The sequence below is a fragment of the Bufo bufo genome, chromosome 10, assembly GCF_905171765.1.
Source record: "Bufo bufo chromosome 10, aBufBuf1.1, whole genome shotgun sequence".
In the NCBI taxonomy this organism is placed as follows: domain Eukaryota; kingdom Metazoa; phylum Chordata; class Amphibia; order Anura; family Bufonidae; genus Bufo; species Bufo bufo.
Genome location: NC_053398.1, coordinates 145,902,534 through 145,923,973, shown reverse-complemented (window position 1 = coordinate 145,923,973; position 21,440 = coordinate 145,902,534). Strand labels below are relative to the sequence as shown.

The 21,440-nt window shown below is 50.0% G+C and overlaps 1 protein-coding gene across 3 annotated transcripts in view; it reads left to right on the top strand.

Moving 5' to 3' along the window:
- Positions 1-21,440, top strand: part of LOC120981073 (fatty acyl-CoA hydrolase precursor, medium chain-like) — a 47,991-nt gene that overhangs the window by 10,405 nt on the left and 16,146 nt on the right. The window contains exons 2-13 of one of the 3 annotated variants that reach the window (XM_040410550.1): positions 365-569; positions 657-795; positions 964-1,097; positions 1,288-1,441; positions 1,546-1,659; positions 6,055-6,150; positions 8,163-8,303; positions 8,385-8,462; positions 9,107-9,254; positions 9,383-9,532; positions 9,850-9,922; positions 10,150-10,931. In XM_040410550.1, coding sequence (XP_040266484.1) covers positions 365-569; positions 657-795; positions 964-1,097; positions 1,288-1,441; positions 1,546-1,659; positions 6,055-6,150; positions 8,163-8,303; positions 8,385-8,462; positions 9,107-9,254; positions 9,383-9,532; positions 9,850-9,922; positions 10,150-10,327 — 1,610 coding nt within the window. In that variant the 3' untranslated portion in view covers positions 10,328-10,931. Of the gene's footprint in view, positions 1-364; positions 570-656; positions 796-963; positions 1,098-1,287; positions 1,442-1,545; positions 1,660-6,054; positions 6,151-8,162; positions 8,304-8,384; positions 8,463-9,106; positions 9,255-9,382; positions 9,533-9,849; positions 9,923-10,149; positions 10,932-21,440 lie in introns of those variants that run through there. The other 2 variants (XM_040410552.1, XM_040410551.1) reach the window with 2 other exon arrangements.

Sequence of the window (21,440 nt, the reverse complement as noted above, 5' to 3'; positions counted from 1 at the left end):
TACTGCATCGAATAAAGGATATCCTTTTATCAGAAGCTGGACTCCTCTACTTTTCACTATACACATATAAAGGCCTGTAGAGCGGAGGGTGTCAGGCTGATAATGTACAGCCGGGGTTGCTGTTATTGGAAACAGTTAGTAAGACAGAACACCTACCCCCCAAAACTCAGCCCCTATAATGCAGGGGAGGGCAGTGATTGTCTTTTCCTCCATCAGATGACGGCACATTGTGTCCAGTGCAAAAACAACAAATCACCAGAGCCAGCAGTGAGCAGAGGCTGAATGAGCAGGGGATGCCGGCAGCTTGTACTATAAGGCAGGCACTTTTCTGCATGCAGTAATCTACTGCTTTCTGTGACTTTAGCGCAGGCGGATGACCAACCTCAAGTGGAAACACGGTACGGCAAACTGCGGGGGAAGACCACGTCTGCAAAGGGAACAGACAGGACTGTCCACACCTTCTATGGAGTCCCCTTCGCCAAACCTCCAGTTGGTTCATTGAGATTTGCCGCCCCAGAACCCCCCACAGCATGGAGCTCAGTGAGGGAGGCCTCAGACTATGCTCCAATGTAAGTGAACATGGAGGTTGGTGGCAGTGCTCAGCACACATTCATACTGTATCGTCACGTGAAGTGCACGTATTTTATATATTACAGATGTCTGCAGAATGTTGACATGATGGAGATGATGGCAAAGACGTTTAAAGCAAAGCTCATCATACCTCCAACGTCTGAGGACTGCCTATATCTGGACATCTTCACCCCAGCAGATCGAGTGAAGGAGAAGATGCTGCCTGTGAGTGTTTTGTGTACTTACCTGCATATAAAACAGTGAATTCAGACCTCATGGTTGTGGGGTTGACACCGTGCCCATGGCAGTTCCCTTATGGTGTTGATGTTAGTTTTAGGACACAGTCATCCCATTTTTTCTGACCAGTAATAGACGCTTCCTCTCCTTGTGCAGGTCATGGTGTTCATACACGGAGGAGCTCTGATAATGGGGGGATCCATGATGTTTGAGGGTTCTGTATTAAGCGCCTATGAAAACGTTGTAGTTGTATCCATCCAGTACCGGCTGGGGCTGCTCGGCTTCATGAGGTAATCAATACAGTTTCTGTGACTCTCATGCTTGTACATACAAGACCACATGCTGCCACCTGCTTTGCACAATGCTCGACTCAGAGTTCAGGTTTGAGGTCTTTTTGCACCACATCTGCTATGAATGTCGCCCCAATATATCACATCACCCCAGTAAAGGTAACATGAATTACGTGTTTCTTCATCCTAGCACTGGAGATGATAAAGCTCCTGGGAACTATGGCTTCTTGGACCAGGTTCAAGCTCTTCGGTGGGTTCAGGAGAACATTGCAGATTTCGGAGGTGACCCCAACTCTGTGACTATATTTGGGGAGTCTGCGGGGGGACTCAGCGTCTCTGCACTGGTGAGTTGTGGTGAGGCTGATATTTGGGTCCTGATATTGGAGAATCTTGTTTCCTGATGGATAAGTGCACTCCTAATCTCCTGCTGTGTATCTGCTATATCGAGGTGGCGTCTCCCTTGGCAAAGGGCTTATTCCACAGAGCTATTGCCGAGAGTGGGGTAGCCATAATGCCGGGTTTGGTGGCCACGTCTACTGAAGAAGTTGTGTTCATCAGAAATGTAAGTGAGAGAGTGAGGCTGTGGACCGCAGAATATGGGCAGAACACAAGAGGGTTAATACACAGACATAATAATAATAATAATAATAAAATGTATTTATATAGCGCCACAATATTCCGCAGCGCTTTACAAGTTGATAGGGTTCATGTACAAAACAAAAATAACTGGATAGTATGCAACTGAAACACTAGGAGTCAGGGCCCTGCTCACAACAGCTTACAATCTATGAGGAATTGGGGGTGACACATCAGGTAGTTGATTGTGATAAGTAGTATTTGAGCCATTATTGAACTGACAGGAGTGGTGCCGGCCAATCTGCTTTGGGTTTGGGACTACTAGAGGATCGAGTTTAGGCCAGAGGAGTTGGTGGGAGAGGTTTAGTCAGGGAAGAGTCAGTTTAGGTAGCTTGATAAGCCTGCCTGAAAAGATGTGTTTTTAAGGCACGTTTGAAGGTGAAGAAGTTGTGGATTGACCTAGTATTCCGGGGCAGAGTATTCCAGAGAGTAGGTGCAGCTCGAGAAAAGTCTTGAAGACGGGAGTGAGAGGTACGAATTATGGAGGTTATTAATCTTAGGTCGTTAACAGAACGGAGAGCACGAGTAGGGTGGTAGATGGAGATGAGGGAGGAGATGTATGGAGGTGCAGCACTGTGGAGAGCAGGAGTAGTGTGGTAGATGGAGATAAGGGAGGAGATGTATGGAGGTGCAGCACTGTGGAGAGCAGGAGTAGGGTGGTAGATGGAGATGAGGGAGGAGATGTATGGAGGTGCTGCACTGTGGAGAGCAGGAGTAGGGTGGTAGATGGAGATGAGGGTGGAGATGTATGGAGGTGCAGCACTGTGGAGAGCAGGAGTAGGGTGGTAGATGGAGATGAGGAGGAGATGTATGGAGGTGCAGCACTGTGGAGAGCAGTAGTAGGGTGGTAGATGGAGATGAGGGAGGAGATGTATGGAGGTGCAGCACTGTGGAGAACACGAGTAGGGTGATAGATGGAGATGAGGGAGGAGATGTATGGAGGTGCAGCACTGTGGAGAGCACGAGTAGGGTGATAGATGGAGATGAGGGAGGAGATGTATGGAGGTGCAGCACTGTGGAGAGCTTTGTGGGTGAGGGTGAGAAATTTGAAATGTATTCTGTGGTGGATGGGCAACCAGTGAAGTGACTGGCACAGGCTAGTAGCATCAGTGTACCGGTTGGATGGATAGATGAGCCTGGCTGCAGCATTTAGAACAGACTGAAGGGGGGAGAGTTTAGTGAGAGGGAGACCGATTAGTAGTGCATTGCAGTAGTCAAGACGAGAATGAATCTAGGCAACAACAAGAGTTTTTGCTGTTTCCACCGTAAGAAAAGGGCGGATTCTGGCGATATTCTTGAGGTGCAGACGAAAAGAGCATGTAAGTGATTGAATATGGAGAACAAAGGAAAGATCGGAGTCAAATGTGGCCCCAAGACAGCGGGCATGTTGCACAGGAGTTATGATAGTGCTGCAGACAGAAATTGAGATATCAAGTTTAGGTGAGTTAGTAGAGAGGACATGATGTTAGAGACAGCTGCCAGACAGTCACTGGTGTTTTGGAGTAAAGCAGGGGTGATGTCAGGGGACGAAGTCTATAGTTGGGTGTTGTCAGCATAGAGATGGTATCGAAAGCCAAATCTACTGATAGTCTGTCCGATGGGGGCTGTATAGAGGGAGAAGAGTAGAGGACCTAGTACTGAGCCCTGAGGAACTCCGATATCAAGAGGAAGAGGAGAAGAAGAAGAGCCAGCGAATGATACACTAAATGAGCGGCCAGAGAGATAGGAAGAGAACCAAGAGAGAGCAGTGTCCTTAAGGCCAATTGAGTGGAGCATGGTGAGGAGAAGTTTATGGTCTACGGTATCGAACGCTGCAGAGAGATCCAGAAGAATCAGTAGAGAATAGTCACCATTTATTTTTGCTGTTAGAATCAGAATCAGCTTTATTCGCCAAACACGACACAGTCGATCGTGCTCGGAATTGGGTTAGGCACAGGTACAGGTAAGATCGTTGGAGATCGTTGGACACTTTAGTAAGAACAGTTTCTGTAGAGTGAAGAGGGCAGAAGGCCAATTGTAAGGGGTCAAGAAGAGAGTTTGCAGAGAGATAGCTTATTAAGCGAGAGTAGACTAGACGTTCAAGGAGTTTAGAGATGAAGGGGAGGTTAGAAACAGGTCTGTAGTTAGCAGCACAGGTCGTGCCAAGAGATGGTTTCTTTAGTAGTGGGATTATAATAGAGTGTTTGAAAGAGGAGGGAAAGATACCAGAAGAGAGAGAGATGTTAAAAATTGTAGTTAGTTGAGTAATGACAGCCGGTGAGAGGGACTGGAGGAGGTGTGAGGAAATAGGATCACTGCTACAGGTCGTGGGTTGAGAAGAAGAAAGAAGCCTGGAAACTTCTTCCTTTGTTATAGGGTCAAAAAAGGAGAGAGAGCATGTGGAGAAATTGGAGGGAGGAGGATTGAAATTATTTGGGGACTGGGAGATTATTTCCTGCCGGATACTGCCAATCTTGTCTCTGAAGTAAGTGGCCATGCCATCAGAGCAGAGGTCAGTGACCGGTTCAGGAACTTTAGAGCTTAGAAGGGAGTGAAAAGTGTCAAAAAGTCATTTTGGGTTATTTGAGAGTGAGGAGAGGAGAGGTGAAGTACTTTTGTTTGGCAATGTTGAGAGCCGAATTATATGTTTTGAGCATAAATTTATAATGGATCAAGTCAGCTGGTATTCGTGATTTTCTCTATAAGCGTTCTGCACATCTGGAGCAGCGCTGGAGAAAGCGTGTTTCAGGCATGTGCCAGGGCTGCCGTGTTCTGTGTCGAGAGGGTCGGATTGATATTGGAGCAACTTCATCTAGGGTGGTTTTGAGGGTCTGGTTGTAATGATTGGCAGCCAAGTCTGGACAGGGGAGGGAAGTGATTGGGGTAAGAGCTAGTTGCAGGGTGTTAATAAGTTGCTGGCAGTTAATGGTGTGTAGGTTTCTATAAGTGTGAAAAGAAGGATTGTCATGAGAAAAGTGAGAGGTCTTTATGGTAAATGAAAGAAGATTGTGGTCAGAAAGTTGGAAGGATAAGTTACTAAAGTTTGAGACTGAGCAGTGACGGAAGAAGACTAGATCAAGTATATTGCCCTGTTCATGCGTATTAGAGGAAGTGAGCTGTGATAGGCCAAGAGAGGAGGTAAAAGAAAGAAAGTGAGCGACTGATGGGGAGATGGGATCATCAATGGGGATATTAAAATCACCCATAATAAGAGTTGGTGATTCAGAAGAGAGGAAGTGAGGAAGCCAAGCTACAAAGTGATCCAGAAATTGGTGGGGGGAGCCTGGGGGACGATAGACAACTGCAACTCCCAGGGGGAATGGATGGAAGAATCTGATGATGTGAACCTCAAAAGAAGGGAATGTGAAAGAGGGTACAGGGGGAATGGCCTGAAATGTGCACTGTGGAGAAAGTAGTATGCCTGCTCCTCCACCGTGCCTGTCATCAGGTCTGAGGGTATCGGAGACGTGAAGTCCACCATAGGATAGGGCAGCAGGGGAAGCAGTGTCCGAGGGGTGAAGCCAGGTTTCTGTAAGGGCTAGCGAGTTCAGAGAGCGAGAGAGGAAGAAATCATGGATTGTGGGGAGTTTGTTACGAACCGACCGTGCGTTCCAGAGTGCGCAGTTAAAAGAGACTGGAGAGGACGTGCAGTGAACATTAATCCGATTGTTGGGGTTTCTGTGTGTGGCAGAGGAGAAGTTAGCAACAGAGGGAGGGCCAGGGTTTGGTGAAATATCCCCTGCAGCTAGTAGCAGGAGAACAGAAAAAGGCAGCAAGTGGGTGAGAGATTTATATTGGTGTTTTTTATGCTGCACAGTCGAGGAAGATGGGTCAGTGTAAAGTATGAGGGTGTAAAGTGTATGGGAACTGAACAAGGGTGAGGGAGGGAGGGACTGATGTGGAGAGAAGGGACAGAGGGGGGACGGTGTGGATGAATATGAAAGTAGAAGCCATAGTGATGAGAAGAGCAGCCAGAGCCTGAGTGAGACAATATTGTAGCAGACCTGTGCTGTGTGTAACTGGGTCTGAGTAGTGCACAGCGTCTCCGTCTCCTGCCCAACTGCCATGATTAACTGCCAAGCGCTAAGGCAATATGGAGCTTTGGCAAAGATGGTGCTTTTGGCTTGTGATGACCCCCGCGAGTGCTTCCAGACATAGCCCCACAACATGATTACATGAGGGGGGGGGGCAGGGACAGGATCATCGCACTACTCTCCTGAAGCACTCTGTGCTGCTTGTGTGGCTAGACAACATTTCCTACAGCCCAGTGTATTTTGTGTGCACATATAGCTGAATATCCGGAGTTCCTCCCATAATCTGATTTTATGCTTCACCTTTGCAGATTGTGGCCAATATGTCGGGCTGCGGTGTGGACACACTGTTGGACTGTCTGAAGGTGAAGTCTGAGGAGGAGATCCTGTCTATCGGAGCTTCTATGGTACGACCAGCAGGGCGGTATTCACAAGGCACATAAGGGCACGTGCCTAGGGCATCAGAAAGGAGAGGACGGCACTGCATAGAGAAAATAACCTTCTCTGTTGTTTGGTTCACCTTCCTGCTGCTTCTCGGGTCTCCTCATGACAAACCTGTCTATTTTAGGTATAATGGGATTTAACCCTCTCAATGCTTCCCTACAGCTAATGTAACCGGAATCTCTTCAGAAAGGGGGTGTGAGGGTTAAATCCCCTGACTGTAGCTGCAAGAAACAAAAGCGATGAGGAGACATCAGGGCAGTCAGATGAGGAGACATCAGGGCAGTCAGATGAGGAGACATCAGGGCAGTCAGATGAGGAGAAAGGTGAGGCCGGTGTATGGCCTGTCTGTACACTGCCTGTCACACCGCAGACCCCTCCATGATCCACATACTTTTTATGTAAAACTTCTTAGATGTTTTATTTTAGACCCACCAGAGACTACTGATCGTGGGTATAACAGACTGTGATACTCCTGTACTGCTGAGTATCATGTTCTGGCAGGGCCTAATAGGCTTCTGGAGCTGGAGGCCATCGCACAGCCACCTGTCGACACACTGCCTGTCCTCTGCTCCAGTGTCCCCATGACCACACTGCCTATCCTCTGCTCCAGTGTCCCCATGACCACACTGCCTGTCCTCTGCTCTAGTGTCCCCATGACCACACTGCCTGTCCACTGCTCCAGTGTCCCCATGACCACTGCCTGTCCTCTGCTCCAGTGTCCCCATGACCACACTGCCTGTCCTCTGCTCCATTGTCCCCATGACCACACCGCCTGTCCTGTGCTCCATTGTCCCCATGACCACACTGCCTGTCCTCTGCTCCAGTGTCCCCATGACCACACTGCCTATCCTCTGCTCCAGTGTCCCCATGACCACACCGCCTGTCCTCTGCTCCAGTGTCCCCATGAACACACTGCCTGTCCTCTGCTCCAGTGTCCCCATGACCACACTGCCTGTCCTCTGCTCCAGTGTCCCCATGACCACACTGCCTATCCTCTGCTCCAGGGTCCCCATGACCACACTGCCTGTCCTCTGCTCCAGTGTCCCCATGACCACACTGCCTATCCTCTGCTCCAGTGTCCCCATGACCACACTGCCTATCCTCTGCTCCAGTGTCCCCATGACCACACTGCCTGTCCTGTGCTCCATTGTCCCCATGACCACACTGCCTGTCCTCTGCTCCAGTGTCCCCATGACCACACTGCCTGTCTTCTGCTCCAGTGTCCCCCTGACCACACTGCCTGTCCTCTGCTCCAGTGTCCCCATGACCAGACTTCCTGTCCTCTGCTCCAGTGTCCCCATGACCACACTGCCTGTCCTCTGCTCCATTGTCCCCATGACTACACTGTCTGTCCTCTGCTCCAGTGTCCCCATGACCACACTGCCTGTCCTCTGCTCCAGTGTCTCTCCATGACCACACTGCCAGTTCTCTGCTCCAGTGTCCCCATGACCACACTGCCTGTCCTCTGCTCCAGTGTCCCCATGAACATAATGCCTGTCCTCTACTGCAGTGTCCCTATGAACACACTGCCTGTCCTCTGCTCCAGTGTCTCTTCATGACCACACTGCCTGTCCTCTGCTCCAGTGTCCCCATGACCACAATGCCTGTCCTCTGCTCCAGTGTCCCCCATGAACACACTGCCTGTCCTCTGCTCCAGTGTCCCCATGACCACACTGCCTGTCCTCTGCTCCAGTGTCCCCATGACAACACTGCCTGTCCTCTGCTCCAGTGTCCCCATGAGCACACTGCCTGTCCTCTGCTCCAGTATCCCCATGACCACTGCCTGTCCTCTACTCCAGTGTCCCCATGACCACACTGCCTGTCCTCTGCTCTGGCAGTTCATCCTTGTCACAGGGATCCAAATCGCCGCCCACACCTTGACTGCCGCTTTGGGGGTGTATTCTCACATGCGCACAGGCTTATGGGCAGCTTTCATGGGGTCCACTGCTCACCTGTCACTTTTCTCTACCTCCAGCACTTCATGCCTCTGCCTGCGAGCATCGATGGGGCGTTCTTCCCTAAACCTGTGGAACAGATTCTGGCTGATAAAGAGGTGAACCCTGTGCCATTTATGACTGGAGTCAATAACCAGGAGTTTGGATGGAACGCGCTGTCGGTAAGAATGACACAGGAGGACATCCTCGGATAATCCTAATGATCTCCACAATGATGAGAGTTCTACTTCTTTCATTCCCAGGTTATGAACATCACAGGAATAAGAGAAGGAATGGAGCGAGAAAAGGGGCACGAAATCCTGAAGAGCTTCCCAAATATGGTAGGTGACCGCGGGGGTATGGGGGTATGGAAAGTCAGCGTTCTTATTATACTTGTGGACAAGACTGTGAATATGTGTCTATGAAGACGATAACAAAGACGGCACTTTTTGTACCTTACGGACTAGATTTCCATTGGAGAATTGCCCTTTATATGAATTATTGGAGGACAGTTTGGTGGAGTGGAGTGAGGCTCTACTGTGGGCAATGGCTGGAGTTTATCCATGTGGGGACTCAATTGAGGATCGGGAACTACTTGTATCTCAACACATGAGAACACACTGCCATTGGGCACAGGCTGCGATATTTGCACTGGTGCGTGTCTTAATGCCCAGCGGCCCCTCGCTGCCCAATGCCACCCAGCTCTGCGGCCTCTGCCACCATCACCCAGCTCTGCGGCCTCTGCCACCATCACCCAGCTCTGCAGCCTTTGCCACCATCACCCAGCTCTGGGGCCTCTGCCACCATCACCCAGCTCTGCGGCCTTTGCCACCATCACCCAGCTCTGCGGCCTTTGCCACCATCACCCAGCTCTGCGGCCTCTGCCACCATCACCCAGCTCTGCGGCCTCCGCCAGAAGCAGCTCCTTCGGCCTCATTGCTTCTCCTCTTCTGTGAAATTCTGAGAACGTCTTCATATATTTCAGGGTATATTCTCTGGCGCCATCAGTCTCCTGCTAGACGAGTATGTCGGAGATGAGACTGACCCTGCTGAAATCCGGAACCGCTTCGTAGATCTGGCCGGAGACCTCATCTTTGTGATGCCGGCGCTGAGAGCGGCCAAGTATCACAGAGGTATGTGGCACAAGAATGACCTCCTCTTGTTTACTGTGTCCCTGGTACACTGGTCTCAGGGCATTTCACCCTTTTTAATGTCCCGTGCAGAGCATCGCTCCTGTGACACTAACCTTCTCTCATTGTAGATTCTGGCCATCCCACCTACTTTTACGAGTTCCAGCACCGTCCATCTTTGTTTGCAGACTCTAAGCCGGACTTTGTGAAGGCCGATCACGGGGAGGAGCTGTTCTTTGTGATAGGAGGTCCATTTTTGAAGGGAGACATTTTGTTCACAGGTGATGCACTCAGAGAATGGTCGGAGGTCTTCTTTATTATGAACCCTCATGTAGTTTGTACTTTCCTCCATGTTTTGTTCTTATTTTCCACAATGACGCGCCATCATGACACAGGGCTGTAGCACTTTTGGGGCTCAGTGTCCTGTATAATATCACAATATGACCAGCTCGGTTTGGTCACAGTCGGTTCCCCCCTTTATTGTGCCTGTTATTATAATGTTCTGACTCCATGCCGTGCCCTGTGCGGTTGTCAGCTCCGGTGTCTTGTACACTTATCCACCACGTTGTTTGGTCTGACTTTCTGGTTTTATTCACAGGAGCCTTCACAAAGGAAGAGGAGGATCTGAGCAGGACCTTCATGAGATACTGGGCCAACTTTGCCCGCACTGGGTATGAGACTGGAGCTGTGTCAGATGGCGTGTGTGGGTGACGGGCAGATCCTATATGTGGTGTATCGGCTGTAGTGGTGGGTCCACACTGTTCCGGACGCACAACGCCCCATGCTGTAGTCCGTGCACCCCCAGACTCCTCCACGGCACCTCCTCGAGCATCAGTCATCAATCACTGTACATTATCCTTGGTCTGGATGATGCTGATCCATTTCTCCTCTTCCACAGTGATCCCAATGGGCCGGGCCTGGTCCACTGGCCACAGTACGACCACGATGAAGACTTCCTGGAGATTGACCTGGAGCAGAAAGCTTCCAAGCAACTGAAGGCAGCAAAGTACGAATTCTGGACCAAAGACCTTCCTCAAAAGATGGCGGAGGAAAAGGCAGAGCGCACAGAGCTGTAAACATCTCCAAAGACCACATCTGGGAGGAAGGACTGTGCCCCGATATGTCCCCACAAACCACGGGTGTGGCAGTAAGGGGGTCACCCCTCACCTCCAATGTTTATTTTCTAAGTGAACAACCATTTGACCAGAAGTCCACGATGAGGACACTGACTCCTATACCAAAGCCAGCTGTAAGACCGCCCTGCGGAGAGATCTTACGTGTCAGCCACATGCGCCCCCACAGAGGGTGCAGAGCACCTTCTGAACCCCAATATACAGAATGAATGGACGTTACTTATACTAACTCACAACAGTCAGCAAGCTGGCAAACAGAAATCTCCTAACAACTTGGCTGAATTCCTGTAATACAGGGGAACACAGAGCCAGCTAAAAAGATCACACTGAACCAAAAGGGAATGCAGTGAGATTTGAGCTCTGAGGCTCCAGATTAGAGGGTGCAGCTCTGGAGTATAATTGCTGGGGTTACTGTACATTACTCTCTATAAATTGTGTAATGTGGAGAGCAGGGACGCTGCTGTTCTGCACAGCTAGATCTGTCTATGCTGGGAGTTGTAGTCTCACAGCAGCCGACCACCATTGAACCAGAGACTGATCACCTGATTTGCCATTAAATTAAGGTCCGTATTTGCCGCCTGGTCTCTGATGTCGCAGACGCCGACACCTCTTGTGTGCAGAGTTATTCTTGTCATCAAAACCAGGCGATGCGGCCACAAATGTGAACACAGCCTGAGGGTATGCGTGGCCAAAAACACACTCCAGAAAAATACAACATGTATTCACCACGAAATCCGTGGCAGAAATCCAAGACCCCCGTACAGAGACACGTCTCTGTATCTCCAGACCCCTCTGTCTCCAAGTTATGTCCCAAAAACAAAGGGACTGGGTATGTTCTCTTCTGCTGGCTGCAAGTCCTCATACACGCGCTGTTGGGGGATCTGGTGTGAAGCCGGGGCCAGGACTCAGTCTGCTGCCCCTGCACCATGAAGACCTACAGACCGGTCTGACAGAGACACACATACAGGGGTACACAAGGATACCGGGGGATTCAGAGATACAGGGTGTAACGGAATGCCTAGCACCCCGACCGGGTACCTCCGTCGATATATGCTCCTAGTGCTTCCAGAGGACTCCAAGCACTCCACTTGACACCGTACGCACTGCAGACCCCACGAACCGCCGCAGCTTGGTTGGGGTCTCACCGTCCTCCACCCACGCTGGACCCAAGACTGGGCTTCAGCTTCCAGTGGGTGAACCTCACCTACATCCAGAGAGCAGGAACCATGAACAAGCTCTTACAAGAGCTTATACTCAGGGGAGTATTGTGATATAGCAATACCCAAGAGTGTAGTTATCGCATTCCCCAAACATGAGCCAAAACTTCATGAAGGTATAAAAGCAACCACTTTATTCTAACACACAAGCATTTTATACACATCTTCCAACAAGGCCACCACCCACAGGGTTTTGTAAAAACAGCCAATCACATGCATTTACAGTATTCAAACCTCCCCAGCAATTGTACAGAAAATCCCCTTCCCTCTGTCTGTAACGCAATAAACAAAATACAATGAGCATTGTCTGAGACACAATTAACTAACACAATGAGCATTGTCTGAGACGCAATCCACAAAATACAATTACCAAACGTAATGGACTAACTTGAACCCTGGTCTAATTCATGGGGTGAGAGTTCAAGTTAGTCCAAGTCCTTTGTGAACAAATGAGGCCTGGCTGATGAGAGGGCCCATAATCCTGGGGCAAGAGGCTAGTAGCCAGGCCCCTCCAAAACCCAGTGGCGAGGTTGGTTTCACCACACATCTCCCCCTCCCAGGGAAGACTAACCAGATACCTGACCTCACGGTCAGTACCTGAGTTAGTCTGGCAGTCCAACCACAACCCAATACTGGACCTGTTGAATTTTGGGGCCTGGCTCTGTTCTGTATGTCCCCAGCTGTTGAGTGGGCATCTGCGACTCCTTGCTTCCTTGTGGTTCTCTACCTTGGAGCTGTAGGTACTTGGTGGGCAGAGGCCGACTGCGCTCTGGACAGATGCCAGCTCTTCCGCTGGGGTAGCCAGTGGGGAGTCAGCCTCTGGACACGAGGATAGGGGAGGGCAGAGGCCGACTGCGCTCTGCCCAGATGCCAGCTCTTCCGCTAGGGTAGCCTGTGGGAAGTCCAGCTCTGGAGAAGAGGATAGGGGAGGGCAGAGGCCGACTGCGCTCTGCCCAGATGCCAGCTCTTCCGCTGGGGTAGCCTGTGGGAAGTCTGGCTCTGGAGAAGAGGATAGGGGAGGGCAGAGGCCGACTGCGCTCTGCCCAGATGCCAGCTCTTCCGCTGGGATGGGGTCAGGGAATCCTGCCCCCAGGACCTTGTTGCGGATCAGCTGTGGAGAGGAGGGATCGTTTACCTCCTCCTCCTGGCATTCCTGCAGGGTTGGTGGGGGATCCGTACCGGCCGTCCAGCATCCCGGTAGGCCTGGTGCAGAGACTGCGGTCCCATCTGCCGACTGGGGTTCCTCCCAGTACCAGTCTATGAAGTCCCCTACCTCCACAGTTGGTGAGGAAGTAGGGGATACCTCAGCTGTGACTTGCCAGGGGTAGGGCTGCAGGTCTGGGCCTGGTATCCAACTGTCTTGTATCTTGCGCTGGGCTTGAATGGAGCGAAACAACTGTTGATAATCTTGCTCCAGTTCCCACCCCCTTTGGACCAGAAAGGTCAGATCTGCCCTCACCACACTAGTTGTAGGCCAATTGTGCAAGTCCCACCTGTAGTCAGTAATGTCCCAAAATCTAGACTCTTCTGTGCTCCCAAAGTCAATGTCTTCAAAAGACTCCCACAATAAACCAGGGCAATTATATTCCTCACCTTCGGGCTTGGCGTACTCCTCCATCCATGGAGCCTGTCGTACTGTGTCCCACCATAGTGCTTGGTAAGCGTCATCCAGCCAGGTTTCCTGCCATACCAGTGTCTCAAGCTCAGACACCCACTCCATCAATGGTTGCTCTCCCAGTCGAGGTAATCGCAGCGCCAATCGCATTCGCAATCTCTGCTCCTCACTGGGAAGACTCTCACCCCTCCGACGCTGCACGTCCTCCAGGGCCTGGTGCCATACGCCTTTCCGCTCGGCATCCCTGTAATCCGGGTGATCTTCCTCATGGAATGCTGTGCAGGAACCAACGGCATCCATATTGCTGTAGCCAGGGGCGCTGTACGGATACTAGCGTTGCCCTCAATATACTCCACGAACGGTGTCTCCGAGCTGCTTCTCCTCACACTAGGACGCCATCCCACTGCTTGCCACCAATGTAACGGAACGCCTAGCACCCCGACCGGGTACCTCCGTCGATATATGCTCCTAGTGCTTCCAGAGGACTCCAAGCACTCCACTTGACACCGTACGCACTGCAGACCCCACGAACCGCCGCAGCTTGGTTGGGGTCTCACCGTCCTCCACCCACGCTGGACTCAAGACTGGGCTTCAGCTTCCAGTGGGTGAACCTCTCCTACATCCAGAGAGCAGGAACCATAAACAAGCTCTTACAAGAGCTTATACTCAGGGGAGTATTGTGATATAGCAATCCCCAAGAGTGTAGTTATTGCATTCCCCAAACATGAGTCAAAACTTCATGAAGGTATAAAAGCAACCACTTTATTCTAACACACAAGCATTTTATACACATCTTCCAACAAGGCCACCACCAACAGGGTTTTGTAAAAACAGCCAATCACATGCATTTACAGTATTCAAACCTCCCCAGAATTGTACAGAAAATCCCCTTCCCTCTGTCTGTAACGCAATAAACAAAATACAATGAGCATTGTCTGAGACACAATTAACTAACACAATGAGCATTGTCTGAGACGCAATCCACAAAATACAATTACCAAACGTAATGGACTAACTTGAACCCTGGTCTAATTCATGGGTGTGAGAGTTCAAGTTAGTCCAAGTCCTTTGTGAACAAATGAGGCCTGGCTGATGAGAGGGCCCATAATCCTGGGGCAAGAGGCTAGTAGCCAGGCCCCTCCAAAACCCAGTGGCGAGGTTGGTTTCGCCACACAGGGGTACACAGAGATATAGGGATAAGCAAAGATAGAAGCATACACAAATAAAAGGGTACACAGAGAGGGACGCAGAGATACAGGGGCGATCATTGCCCCCTCCCCCCACTCGTTGGCCCATGTTCAGGTTGCACAATGCCAGTTTAATAACAGGGCAGGCAGTGCACAGGCAGCTAGATAGAACACAGTCCAGCTCTCCAGTGGTAAAGGTGCTCTGACTTGCTCTGCACGGATCCGGGCTGTGTTCACACCCAACGTAGACTGCCAAGAAATGTAACCTTTGCCCCCCCCCCCCCCCCCAACAAACCTGAAAAAAACACAAAGACACCTTCTTTTGTTGGGTGAGAGTTGGTCACAGCTTTATTTAACTATTTATTTTCAACACCAACTTTTCGCTCTCCAAAACATCGGAGTAACAAGGAGCAGTATACCCCACGGAATCCCTCCGTGGGCAAGTCCGCCTTCTTCTCCATCTCCTTTAATTTGCACCGACCTCTACTGAGGAGCCCGTGTACTCCTACACGGCGCTCCGACCCCCACACAGCAAGAATAACGCTTGCGCTACACTATCCTGTAAACCTGACAAAAATATATCTAGGCCGATATCATTCACGTGTACACCATCCGGCTGTCACGGCGGACAGGATATAGAAACACAGATAAATAAACAAACAAGTTTCTAGGCGAGAAGCTGGGGATCCAGGTCACCTCCTGATAAATCCCTACCAGCTCTCCCTATACTGCTAAGCCCACGTTCAGACCCTTAAAGTGGGAATAACGTGTCCTCGTGCCTGGGCTGAGAATACCCTAAAAATCCCTAAGATGATGAAATGGGAAATAGAGGCAGCCTGCTCCCTCCGAACCTGGAGGGTCAGGCGTCTCTCTAACAGCCTAGACAGCAAACCACAAGAGAACAAAAAACCAACTTATCTTTTGAGCAGGAACAGCCAATCCTTCCTTCCTTGCAAACACAGAGCCAGACAGAAGTTATAACCCGCAGGGAACACTGGGAGTGGGTGTGATTTAAACTGAAACCAACGACCCCACCCAGTGCACCTGAAGGGAGGCGGATCTAGCTTGACTCCAAAACAAAACAAAAGGCTAGACATGTGCTGCTAATCTGGCAGACCTCCGCAAATAGCCTGAGCAGGGCATGACAGTACCCCCCTTCTACGGGTGACCTCCGGACATCCTGGCCCAACCTTATCCGGGTGAGATCTGTGAAAAGCCTTCACCAGACGGCTGGCACTAACATCCCGAGCCGGAACTCACATCCTTTCCTCAGGGCCGTATCCCCTCCAGTGTACCAGGTACTGAAGGGAACCCCGAAGAACTCTTGAGTCAAGAACCCTGGAGATCTCGAACTCTAAATTTCCATCAACCAGAACAGGAGGAGGAGGCAAAGGTGATGGTTCCACCGGTGTCACATATTTTTTCAGTAAAGACCTGTGGAACACATCATGGATCCTCCAAGTCTGCGGAAGATCTAGACGAAACGCCACTGGATTGACCACCGCAGATATTTTGTACGATCCAAAAAATCTTGGACCCAGTTTCCAAGATGGCACTCTCAGTTTAATATTTTTAGTAGACAACCACACCAGATCACCCACACACAGGTCTGGACCAGTCATACGTCTCTTGTCAGCCATTCGCTTATACCTCTCACCCATCTTCTCCAAATTCACTTGGATTCTCCGCCAGATAGAAGACAAGGCAGAAGAAAATCTCTCCTCCTCTGGCATCCCAGAGGAACTAGTCCCAGAAAAGGTACCAAACTGAGGATGAAAACCGTATGCGCCAAAAAATGGCGACTTACCCGTGGACTCCTGCCTATGGTTATTCAAAGAAAACTCTGCTAGGGACAAGAATGAGGACCAGTCCTCCTGATTCTCAGCCACAAAGCACCTCAAGTAGGTCTCCAGGTTTTGATTAGTATGCTCTGTCTGCTCATTGGACTGTGGATGAAAAGCCGAAGAGAACGAAAGTTGAATGCCAAGCCGAGAGCAGAACGCCCTCCAAAACCTGGAGACAAACTGCGTGCCCCTATCAGAGACCACATCCGAAGGAATACCATGCAATTTCACGATATTATCCAAAAAAATCTGCGCAAGAGTCTTGGCATTGGGCAGACTGGCTAACGATATAAAGTGAGCCATTTTACTAAAACGGTCAACAACCACCAAAATTGCTGTCCTCCCGGAGGAACTCGGCAGATCCGTAATAGAGTCCATAGACAAGTGCGTCCAAGTACGAGACGGAATAGACAAAGGAAGAAGTGAACCAGCAGGTCGAGTATGAGCAACCTTTGACCGTGCACAGGTTTCACAGGCTGCCTTGTAATCCTCAACGCTCTTACGTAACCCGGGCCACCAGAACCTCCGGGACACAAGATCAAAGGTGGACTTACCACCAGGATGTCCAGCAAGGACAGTATCGTGATGTTCCTTGAACACCTTATATCGCAATCCGTCAGGAACAAACAACCTCCCTGGGGGACAAGTGTGCTGTTCTTTCAAATTTAATTCATACACTGTATTATTATCTCTTCTTTTACTATGTTGTTTCAATGTATTGTTCTCTGCTGCCATCTGCTGGCCGGAATTCGTATGCTGCACGCCTTGCTCTTGTCATTAAAGTTTTTCTCTGCTGGGCGTGGTTTTAGCAGCCTTGGTCCTTGTCACTTCCTGCAGCCATTTTCAGTGCTGCATTCCTTTGTGACTGGAGACACACACCTTGGCTTGTGAAGGCATCAGTTTTTGACCAGCAGTTAGCCTCAGGAAAGACATCCACATGACAGCATCTACTCTGCTACTGCATTCCTGTTTTGCATCATCGTATGTCGCTGCTTTGGATCAAATAAACCCACGTTTGATTGCATCCTCGTGTCTACGTCTGGATCCATCTAGCCTGAGCATCTGCCGTTCCGGTCTGCTCCACTGCTTGGATACGAAGGTAGGACAGTCACACAGTCATTATCAGTTACACCTTCATTCGCCTTCATGTGGGGACAGAATAGTCAAAAACTGCCTTAAAGCCTTATACCCCAGTCAATATCTGTCTCAATGTCCAATGCCCGGCTGCAGGTTCCCTCAGAGCCCAGTGCCACACTCAGGAACCTCCCTTGCAACAGGCCCACTTGCAGCAAATCTGCCCAGCAACAGTGCATGTCCCTTAAGCCTAAGGGGAAGCATGGCGTGTCAGCAGTAGATATACGCCTGGAAGTCCTCCACTACTCGCCAAGCCATTTTCTACATCCTATATTAACCCTTGCTCGCATGATATAAGAACTGTTCACGCACTCGGGGCCTCCCTCAAACCAAAACCCCGCAATTCACTCAAAACACTTCATTGGGGTGCCTCATCTGAGCTGCACTGCAATTTTCAGCCCCCAATTCAAAAGTTCATTTTCCTAAAGAGACAGCGCACCTTAAATCAAAATGGCCGAAAAGGACCTTGTACAGTTCCCCAGTGATGAAATAAAGAAAATGCAACCTGATACTCATCATTATGAAGAGCTGGAGGTAGAACCCACACTTCCAGCAGACCAAGTCACGCGACCAAGGCGCTCTCTCAAACCAACTATAAAGATCACGGAAAATTATCACGCCAGGAAAGATGAGCTATGTGACAACCTGGAAGAGCTATGGGAACGAGTTTCCTCCCTCATATCAGGACTTAAGTCCTCCTCAGGCGATGCCACCAGTTTACAAGTTGCCGTCGGGCGGCTGAACGCAGCCCATGAAAGATACAAGAGACTGTCCACAAGGTATATAACCTTTCTAAAAGACTCTAATATTGAAGAAGCCCCGTCAGAATTGTGCAAGGCAGAATCAATAGACAGAGGAAGAGACGCCATGGTGCTGGATGCTAAAAATAAAGTGGAACTCCGCATCTCTCATTTGCAAGAAACTAGATCACACAGATCGCATTCATTCAAACATTCCTCGCGGTCCTACAGATCATCATGCTCTAGAAGCTCCACCCTGAGCGACAGATTACTAGAGGCCCGCATAAAGGCAGAGCAATCCAAAGTGAGGCGTTCTTCACCGAAAAAGAAGTCCTTGCGAAGGCTGAAGCGGAGGCGGCGGCCAAGAGGGCTGAAGCGGACGCGGCGGCCAAGAGGGCCAAAGCAGAGGCAAGAGGGCAGAAGCGGAGGAAGAAGCCAAGAGGGCAGAAGCGGAGGCAGAAGCCAAGAGGGCAGAAGCAGAGGCAGAAGCCAAGAGGGCAGAAGCAGAGGCAGAAGCCAAGAGGGCAGAAGCAGAGGCTCGAATAAAGATCCTTGAATCAGAGAGGGAAGAGGAAATTGCATTAGCAAAAGTAAGACTACTTGAGCAAGCATTGAGCCAAGGCCTTGATCCAGTCTGCTTGCCACCAGAGGAGATAGACGATCCAGTTGATCGCACCAGCGACTACGTACTGAAACAGTTATCTGCACCACCCCCAGTTTGCAGTACTGTCCAAGCCAACAACACTGAAACCTCCAAGTCAGCTCTACCCGCAGTGCCAGTGACACCCACAGCACCCGAGCAATCCAATAACAGTTGCCCAGACGCGCCCTCTCAAGGGCAGTTATTACAGCGAGATGGCTACCAGGTGTTTCCTGGCCTACCTCCACAGCTCAAGCAGCAGTCATCAGAATCTACAGAGGCTAGACCACAGCTCAACCCTGCAGCAACATCATTCTACCCGGAAGCATCTCACCCTTTCACGCCACGCAGCCTATACGCCCCAGGGGCATCACAAGTTGTCATGGCAACAAGCAGTGAGAAATCAGATACCGTCACACTGAGTTTTCCAGGTTTATGGTGAGCAGAGAGCTAATTAACACCAGTCTCTCAAAATTTGATGACCGTGTGGAGAGCTACAGAGCCTGGAAGGCAACCTTCAAAGCCGCCATCGCCAACCTCAACCTAACCGCAGAGCAGGAGCTCAACCTCTTGATCAACTGGCTGGGCCCAGGCTCCACAAATCGCATCAAGAGCCTTAGAACTGTCTATGTGGGACAAGCAGAAGCAGGTCTCGCTGCAGCCTGGCAGAGACTCGAACGCACCTTTGGCAGTGCAGAAGCAATAGAGAAGGCACTATTCAGGAGACTGCAGAACGTCCCCAAGATCAATCTCAAGGATGTCCATAAGCTTCAGGATTTAGGTGATTTGCTCATGGAACTGGAGCCCGCCAAAAGAGACTCTCGTCTGTCCGGGCTCTGCTACCTGGATACAGCCCATGGGGTGAACCCAATTGTCGTGAAGTTACCATACAGCCTGCAAGAGAAGTGGGCGGCATCAGTCTCAAGGTACAAAAGAGTGCATGACATCACTTTTCCCCCATTTATTCATTTCTGTAGGTTCATCGATGAACAGTCCCAGATGAGGAATGACCCCAGCCTCGACTTCCTGGAGTTCAATACTACAGCTTCAGTGACACCATCATCAAGGTATGAAAGTATTGTGCATAAACACAGAGATTTTAAGAGCAGCGTGAATGTTAGAAAGACTAACCTACCATCATCTGCAGTACCCACTGGTAGACAGTACACTACCTCATCAGGAGACAAGGCCTTCAATCGTGAATGTCCCATTCATAAAAAAACACACTCACTGAACAAATGCAGAGGATTTAGATCCAAAACCATACAGGAGCGCAAGAAAGTCCTCACCAAGCTTGGAGTATGCTTCAGGTGCTGCGCTTCATTGGAGCACATGGCTAAGGACTGTAAATCCATTATCAAGTGTGAGGAGTGTCATAGTGAAAGACATGCCTCAGCTATGCACCCAACTCCACTCACAAGGGATTCACCTGCTGCTGTCACCACCAGTCCTGCTCTAAGTCATGGCGGGAAGCCCCAGAACCATGCTAACACAGCCACCGCTATTTCCTGCTCATGCTTGGACGTATGTGGGGAGGGCCAGAGTGAGAAATGTTGTGCCCGCATATGCCTAATCAAGGTCTACCCGGAGGGGCTACCAGAAAAGGCAGTAAAAATGTATGCCATAATTGACGACCAAAGCAGCCCCTCCCTAGCAGGACCTAAATTCTTTGAAGCCTTTGGTATAAAGGGACCGTCAGAACCCTACATCTTAAACACCTGCTCGGGTTGCATAGAGACTAGCGGCAGGAGGGCACAAGGATTCATCGCTTTTTCCGTCAGTGGGAATACGGAAATACCTCTACCGACGCTGATCGAATGCGATCAAATAATTAACCATAGGGATGAAATTCCTACCCCGGAAGCTGCATTTCACCAACCACACCTAAGGCACCTAGGCAACGTTATCCCACCTATGGACAACAATGCCGAGATTCTACTCCTGCTTGGCAGAGACAATCTAAGGGTACACAAGGTGCATCAACAGTGTAATGGTCCCGACTATGCACCATACGCCCAGAGACTGGACTTGGGATGGGTAGTCATAGGAAATGTATGCTTGGATCAACCAAGAATCCGCTCATTCAAAACGTACGTGCGTGGAGATGGACGCACAACTTGCATTAAGCCTTGCCCTCATCATTATGAGGTGAAAGAGAAGCTTCCAGACCTCATACAACCACCAGACGACATTCCGCCCTTCTTTGCTGACAACTTGGGAAGATTAGTCTTTCACACAAGCAAGGACGATGATAAAGTAGCCTTGTCAGTAGAGGACAGAGAATTTATCAAGATAATGGACAATGAGTTCCTTAAAGACGAAACCAATCACTGGGTTTCTCCATTACCCTTCTGAGCTACCAGGGTGAGACTCCCGAACAATAGGGAACAAGCTCTGTCTAGATTTAACTCTCTTCAGCGTACCATGAACAGTAAGCCTGAGATGAAAGAACACATTGTTGCCTTTATTGATAAAATATTCTGCAACAACCATGCAGAACCAGCTCCATCCTTAGGAAAGAACGACGAGTGCTGGTACTTGCCTTCATATGGAGTGTATCACCCACGGAAACCTAATCAAATTAGGGTTGTTTTCGACTCAAGCGCCAAAAATCGAGGTGTATCTCTTAATGATGTCCTTCTCACAGGTCCTAATCTGACGAATAACCTAGTTGGAGTG